This window comes from Meleagris gallopavo, chromosome 4 (assembly GCF_000146605.3).
Source record: "Meleagris gallopavo isolate NT-WF06-2002-E0010 breed Aviagen turkey brand Nicholas breeding stock chromosome 4, Turkey_5.1, whole genome shotgun sequence".
Taxonomy (NCBI): Eukaryota; Metazoa; Chordata; class Aves; order Galliformes; family Phasianidae; genus Meleagris; species Meleagris gallopavo.
In genome coordinates, this window is record NC_015014.2 from 15,453,062 (window position 1) to 15,460,808 (window position 7,747).

General features: G+C 42.1%; 1 protein-coding gene across 1 annotated transcript; it reads left to right on the top strand.

Moving 5' to 3' along the window:
- The first annotated feature begins 6 nt into the window (after positions 1-6).
- LOC104910573 (probable E3 ubiquitin-protein ligase HERC4) lies at positions 7-4,812 on the top strand. Its single transcript, XM_010709628.3, has 7 exons — positions 7-106; positions 194-360; positions 1,175-1,241; positions 1,453-1,526; positions 2,421-2,604; positions 2,960-3,059; positions 3,700-4,812. The coding sequence occupies exons 2-7, from the start codon at positions 242-244 to the stop codon at positions 3,912-3,914; spliced, it is 759 nt and encodes a 252-aa protein (XP_010707930.1). The 5' UTR covers positions 7-106; positions 194-241; the 3' UTR covers positions 3,915-4,812.
- Positions 4,813-7,747: the final 2,935 nt, after the last annotated feature.

The window sequence follows — 7,747 nt, forward strand, 5'->3', positions numbered from 1 at the left end:
CGGGCTGCGCCAGGAGCTCTTCACCGTCGCCGCCAAGGCCCTCTGCGATCCCCAGAGCGGTGTCTTCCGCCACTTCTCCTCCAAGCTGGTCTGGTTCCCCACGCAGGTAAGCCTGCTCTCCCGTGCCTGAGCCGAGATGCTCGAAGACAGAGAGGCGTAACTTCATCTCTTTTTTACGTTCTTGTTTGACTAGGCGTCAAGCCACGGCGACACCTTTCTGCTGGCTGGCACCCTCTTGGGAATGGCCATATATAACCATTGCCATACTCCCTTCCCCTTCCCCAGGGCTCTCTTCAAGAAGATGCGGGATGTAGAACCGACCCTGGAGGACCTGGAGGAGCTGATGCCAGCAGTCGGCAGGTATGGAATGTCAGTGTTCTAAGCTGTGAGATTCCTAAGGCAATTGTTAATTTTATGTGCAGCTACCACTGAAATGGGTCTTTTAGCTGGGTGATTCACACAGCAATCTTGGAAGCAGTACTAAAATGTATTAACTAACAGTTTCCACTATGATTTCAAGGTAGACCTTATGTGCAAGCACAGTTTTAACCCATACTGCTGGCAGGGTGCCCACATGCTGGGTTTCCACTGCTGAAAAATATTTCAGGCAGATATTGCAGAACGAGTTGCTGGTGCTACAACACTGAGCTTGTAAGTCCCTGAAGCACAGCATTCCACACAAATGCTATAAACAGCCCATCACAACCTCTACCCCAGAGCCCGTGACTGTGTCGAGGAGCAAGAGCCCTCCGTAGACTGACATGTCAGGTTGCCTGCAATGCTTTGAGAGACACTGCTCTACAAAACATCTTCTAGATCATCCCATTGATGGGCAATGCCATTCCTTCTTAAATTATCTTTGAAAGAAAAAAGCTGTAGTCTCAACCCATTTGCCACTGGAATTGATCTCTGTGTGAAATCCCCAAAGGGCATGATGATAGTCTTGTTTTGCATCCTTCACTGTCAAGACATTTCCCTCAGATGAGGGCATGAGAAGAATACGAGTTCGGTTTAGAGCTTTTTATGAAGATTTGGTGTGAGTAAAGATATTCTGCCCATATGTGTATTTAAATACTGCTTGCCAAAGAATGCTTTCCAGCCAGTTTGAGACAGTAATGAATTATCTTTATGCCCCTTCTCTATTTCCCCCTCCCCCCCTTTTTTTTCTTGAAAGGAACCTTAAGAATATTTTGAAGGAAGAATCTGAGCATAAGCTTGAAAGCCTACAGATGACTTTCGTGGTAAGACTTCATTGTGTCATTCAGATGAGCCATGCATGTAACACAGACAAAACACTATCCCATCACAAGTGATAAAAAAATTGTCTGTAAACTCTAACTAGCAAGGGTATAGAAAGAAAAAGTGATAGATATAGCTCATATATGCACATCACATATATAGACATATATAAAATACAGATTTAGTGTCTGATGTTTTTCTTTATTTGCATAGCTAATGGAAGAAGGAGGTTCTGTGGTAGAGCTTAAAGAAAATGGTGCCAACATTCTTGTCACTATGCATAACAGGTCAGTTTTATTTTTCTTATCCTGCTTCTATTATGTGTTTATGAAATATCATATCTATCGAAATAGCCTATTAGAAAATACTGAGTGTGAACAGTGTTGTTGGTCTCAGTCCAGCAGCAAGAGCTATGTGCTTTCAGATTGTGCTGTATGTATGCCAGACATAAGCAGTTTGTGCAAGCAGTGGATAAGACAGGTATTCCGGGACATCCTGGCATTGGCACAGTCATACCCAGCCTTACTGGGGAAATTCTTAACAAACATATAAAATATCACTGAACAACGTTTTCAGGGATATTATAGACAACTTGATGTATCTCTGTAAAGTTCTTTCACGAGCAAAATATTTCTTCCTTAGTTTCATATATGAAATATATCTTGTACATAACAAAAGAGGAGCAATTTATCAATGAGGTGTTGTGTTAACCTCAGCACAGAGTACAGAGAACGAGTCTGTGGCTTGAGTTCATGTGACTGCTCTCAATAAAGATTGGCAGTTGTATAATCAATGAATATACAGATGTTGTAATTAAGAAATATCCAGGCTAAGTAAGATTATAGCAACAGGAAGATAATAGATGGAAAATGCTTACCGATATTGCAGGCTCACAATATTCTCCACAAGGAGTGATCTCCAGGAAGAGATCCTTCCTTTGTGGCAGTCAGCACTTAAATGGGATCTAGGAGAGCTGCAGCCGGGCTCCACCCCTTTCCAGTATGACTGACTCATTGCTTGCCTCAGGTTGTCTATCAGAGGTTCAGGGCATGTTTCAGCAGTTCCCATACAGCAGTAAAGCAGGTGGTATGGAATAAAGTATAAGGAAAAAAGTTCTATATATTTCTCCTTTTCAAAAATCACTTCTTGTGCTGCTTGTAAGAATCAAAATATCTTCGCAGGAAGGAATTTGTTGACTTGTATGTGAATTACATGTTGAATGAATCAGTACAGAAGCCATTTGAAGACTTCATGCGAGGTTTTTCAAGAGGCTGCCCAGCTGAAAGCTGGAAGATGTTTCTCCCTGTTGAGCTCTCGATTCTTCTCCTGGGACACACAAATTATGACTGGCATCTGCTGAAGAAGGTATCGGTTACAAGCAGAGCGGCCTTCTGCTGTTACGCACGAGCTGTTTGCTAAGCATAAACTCTTTCTGTCCTGTTCTATTATTGGATGCGTAAGTCCCAAATACAAAAACAGTAGCTCAGAGGAATGTTTTTATCATTTGTATCATTGTTTTGATCAATTTCTAAACTACACTTTGTACAAGAGTATAGGGTAATAGAGATCAGTCTTAAAAAAATGAATGAACGGGCAGATTCCAGGCATGAGGAGGATCTGAACGCTATGAACGGGATTATGAAATTTATCGGATAAACTGTTGCTGCTTTCAATAAAAACAGAAATAGCAAGACCAATTTTAATTTTCTCTCTTCAACAGAATGCAAAATACGTGTACTACAAACAGTCACATCAAACCATCATGAATTTTTGGACTGTGTTTCACAAGCTCCCAGAAGAAAAAAAGAAAAAGTTTCTTGGTAATATTTTGACATTCTGAAATTTCTTATAGCTCTCCCTCACAAGACAGACTTAGATGCTTCTGTGTGAAAAATACTGTACTTCCAAACCGCTTTTCAGTGTGCTTCTAGTGCCCCTTCCTCCCACCCTCTACCCCCCTCCCCCATTTTCTAGTGTAAGCCACAATTAATTGGCACAAAGAATAGCACAATCACAGTTCTGACCTTTCTCACTTCCCCTGAGGCTTGCTTAAACACATCCCACACTCCTGGACCTTCCAATTAGTTTATTCCTTGCTTTTGTAGAGATCAGTTGTTGGTCAGAGGGCTCAACTTTAATGCTGACATGAGCCACTGAGCTTTCTCAGAGGATCACAGAAGATAATTCATCCTTTTTAATTGGGGAAGGTCAAACCTAGCTTGGCTTTTCTCATTCACAAAGTCTGTATAAGTAAAAGGTTCAGACTTACTATAAATCAGTAAAAGACTATTATATTCAGGTACAAATTCAACAATGCCAAATAATTAGCTTGTGTAAATAGCTGTATGTTTATACTGACTTTCCTTCATGTTTTTCATCTTTCAATAGCGTTTATTAGCTTTTTTTTTTTTTTGTCTTTAAATTTACTAATTTGCTTCCCTTTCCTCCTCTTTTGTTTAGCTTTTATATCAGGATCTGATCGAATCGTTCCTTATGGACTAGAGTATTTTGTATTTTTTATTGAAGACCCTCTGTGTGAAAATCCAGATAATTCATATCCTTCTGCCCGTACCTGCAACTACACTCTCTTTCTCCCCAAGTACAGCAGTAAAGAAATACTTGAGGAAAAATTACTCTTTGCCATAGAGTATAATGAAGGTTTTGGCTTGAGTTAACTCTTGCTCAGGAGCATGTTAAAGCACAAACAAGAAAACAAGTGGTTGTTTCACTTGTAAAATTTTTCCTGATTTGTTCTGGTGTAGTGATTTCTATTCTGCCTTATTTTTACTGCACTTTATAAAAACACTTGAGTATTCAACTGAGAATGTTTATTGATTGCAAGAAGCAACTCAGTAACCAATTATATTTACATAGATGCTCATCCTGTACTTTAGTGGTCTTATTTAGCTGATGAGCTTTCAACAGTAAGGTTTCTGTTATTTGTATGTTACCAAACACACAATCAGCGTATGCTAAGCAGTAATCACTGCAAGAGGGAGCTAGAGTAACATTTTCATCTGTATTAGTTTAGGATTCTTCTGGAGAATAATCCAACTCTAAGGAACCATGTTCCTTCAAACTTTGAATTGAGGAGCAGCCTGTACTTACCTGAATACGGCCTTTGAGTTATCTGAGAGAAGTTCTAGGATGAGGACTTGATCATTCCTAGAGTTTGTCAGGACAAATCTATATTTGTAATGGATGTTTTATTAGTCAGTGTGATAATATTTGTTGTGCTGATTTGCATCTTCTAAGGAGTTGGTTGGTAATTAATAAACCAGAATTTTAGGCCTGCAAAACAGCTCTGACTACAGAACCTTGTGAATATGAGGCTTGTGAGGCTGCTGGAAGCTCACTGCCAAAACTGACACTTAGCAACAGCAGGCAAGATGTAAAGGCAGGAGGTTTATTTTTTTCTGTATGTTTTAATTTATGTAAAAAATATATATTTATTTAGAGAAAATGGTTGTGATTTTTCAGCAGTCCTCTTTCATTTCTTATAGTCAGTGGTCATACATGTGTAACGAAGGCTTTTACTGTGCTAAATTGATTGATTAAATTTCTACACTCGTGGTTGTGTGTTCCTCCATTATGTGACTGCCTGTGTGTGACAGCATATCCATTTTCTATCCTATATATAGGTGAGCCCCTCACAAGGGGAACCAAAGGTTAATGTAAATGTGTTTCAGACAGGTGCACTGCATACACTGAACAAGTCAAGGTCTTTTACATTTCATACGGAAGGATCTTTATATGAATGTAGAAATGTAGAGTGAGAAGATGACAGTTTTCACATCCTCCTCTGCCTAGACTTTGTGTTGTACACTACACACAATGCCCTGCTCCAGAACCACTGCACCTTAGTGATGAATAAAGTGTTCTACTCCCATGCTGCAAAAGGTTAGGGTCTGTCACTGTAAGCTTCTCCAGGAACACTCAGGGAACTAGCCTGTTGCCATCTGCCAGATACACTGGTGTGTTTGTAGGTATGGGTATCACAGCAATGCCCCTAGTTGAAGCTAGGGGCATTGATAAAACTCACAGTGCAAGATCAGGTTGCACCCAGAAATATGTCATTTGAAGACAAGTGAGAAATGTGAGAAAGGCAATGCAGAGAAAATAACTTTTTTTTTTTTTTTAATACTACTTCTCAGGTGACAGTTCAAGGACACTGCTCAGAGCTTTCATGTGACAGCTCCAGCAGCCTTTCCCTCCATACTGTCACAGCCTGTCTCAGAGAAAAATGTGCCTCCAGGCCTCTTTTTGCTTCTCTCAAAGGCCCAGAGGATTGAGCCTAGGTTCAGAAAAAGAAACCAGGAGCTAGGCTTTCTAAAGGGCTTGGCAGCCACAGTCACTTAGATGTCTCAACTCTGCAGCAGAGCTTTTAAAAACGTGTGTGCTAATAGACTCAAAGCCGTGTTCCATGTGCATCCACAGGGGAGCCTTTGCAATGAAATAAAGTACAAAGCCTGCTTAATGAAAATAGACCATAAAAAAACACCATAGCAGTGATATCCTTTGTCACATATAAGGATATTCAAATTACAGGGATTCCTCCAGGAACATGTAATTTTCACAAGGGTGCATGTAAGTAAGGCGAAATATTCTATACCTCAGTAGGCAAAAAATACTACTGCAACATAGTGTCCATCAGTGAGACCAGTAAGGAAGATAAAGAGCCTCTTGTACCAGGGAGGTTACTACTCCAAAATGCCTATTATATATAAAAACAGTAAACCCTTTTTGGCAGTGATTATTTGGGCTCAGTGCTTTATTTCTTTAGGAAAGGAACAGTTTCCTAGGAAAGACTTAGGTGTTTTTCATGAAATTCCAGCTCAGTATAAAGGACTTCGTTGCATATTAAGAAAGTTGCAATACAGCAAGCAGTGTAGAAAAGCTGCAAGCTGTCACCTCAGGTGCTGGTGTGTATAGGTGTGTGGGGAAGTCAGGTACACAGCAGTGGTGAGAGGAAGAGGGGTACAAATGGCTCAGAGGATGCCAGCTGCCATCCCAATGGCACAGAAGGGACACATGCCCCTGCCCTGGGCAGCCTGCTCAAAAAGAAGTCCATGTGGTCTGCTCAAGGTGTCTTTCTTTCCATGTTATGTGACAAGAGTCACCATCCCACCCCTGGCTACCACACCGTGACAGCTGACAGTTGTCACAGCTTAGCCTGCTGCTGCTCTTTAGCAGCCTGCTTCTGCCTGCTTCATTCTGTCTTTCTTTCATTTATTTAATTATTTTTAATGCTTTTCTAAGCCTCTGTTATGGCTTGGAAATCCAGAGCTATCTTCTGTCCTCTGCAAGTCCATAAAAGATGTATTCTGTTCAGATTTTGAAACAACCCATCAGAGATTAAATGATAATAGGTTTATTTAGAGCCTGAAGGAATTTCCTTATCACGTATGATGCAACAGCACATGGGAGATTAAATCCCAGAGTACCTTTCAAGGCTATTTTTAATTTGTCCTCAAATCAGCCCTGCTTTTATTAAAGACTTTCCAAAGGAGCAGAGTAGAGCACTCTGTCATTTTCTGAAATGACTTTGAGCACTGAGCTGCATCTACATTTTCTCAAGCAGTGCTTATTATAAAATATGTGAAGAAATACGTGAGTGAGCCTGATACTCAGTTGTGTTTAAAAGGCTTTATGTGGGGATCACAAGTATACTGAACCTGCAGTGGGACTTTTTCAGACTGCTCTTGTGATCCAAACATCACCTGTAGAGACATGCAGGAACTTTGCAAAACAGCAGATGCAGAGCGGATGTGGGGTGACCAGGACACCACACAGAAAAACCACTTCCATGGAGGGCAGCCAGACCCCACCTTGGCTGCTGGCATGCTGACAACTGGCATGGGCAGCTATCCCTGGCTGATCCCTTTCAGCAGAAGGCTGCCAGTAGCACCTAGAAAAGGGCTCTGGTGGAAAATACCTACCAGGAGAGGGTTGACAGGGCAGCTGAAAGCTGCCAAGTCGTATGCCACCACTGACATCCATGCAGCTCTTCACACTGGGCAGCCGCTTAGCTGCTTGGGGCAGGAGATAGATGATTGATAAATTAAGATGAGCTGTAGATTTGGGCATCTCTGGATATTTTCTGACCTGCTGTCCAGATAAATTCAGTTTCACGTTGAAGGAGCTCCTTTTTCTCAGCAGGATGACCTCAGCCATTAAGGAAAGGGCGAGCTTCCTTTGACCTCTTGGGCAGCCATTACCACCAGTGGAACGCAGGCCCGAGCTCTGGCTGCCTGATTCCGCCCGGAAAACCAGGGACGGAAAAGTCGTGGCGCTGCCAGACGGAGCCGTCACGAAGGGGCTGCCCGCGGGAACAGCCTCCAGAGTGAGCCGCGCACAGCCACCAATTCACTTGGGGGGTTTTACACCGTTATGGAGGACGAGGCTTGAGAGCCCTCTACGGACTCGAAACACGCGCAGTTAGCGGTGGGTTTAAGCAACAGATTCCTCTGCCGACACCTCCGCGCGGCGCGCTCAGCAGCCAGCCGTC

What these genes read in the sequence shown, in the direction of transcription:
- LOC104910573 (XM_010709628.3), top strand. Translation starts at nt 242, where the DNA reads ATGGCCATATATAACCATTGCCATACTCCCTTCCCCTTCCCCAGGGCT. An exon ending in CTGATGCCAGCAGTCGGCAG is followed by an intron (nt 361 to 1,174) that starts GTATGGAATGTC and finishes TTTTCTTGAAAG; the next exon opens with GAACCTTAAGAATATTTTGA. An exon ending in CTTGTCACTATGCATAACAG is followed by an intron (nt 1,527 to 2,420) that starts GTCAGTTTTATT and finishes ATATCTTCGCAG; the next exon opens with GAAGGAATTTGTTGACTTGT.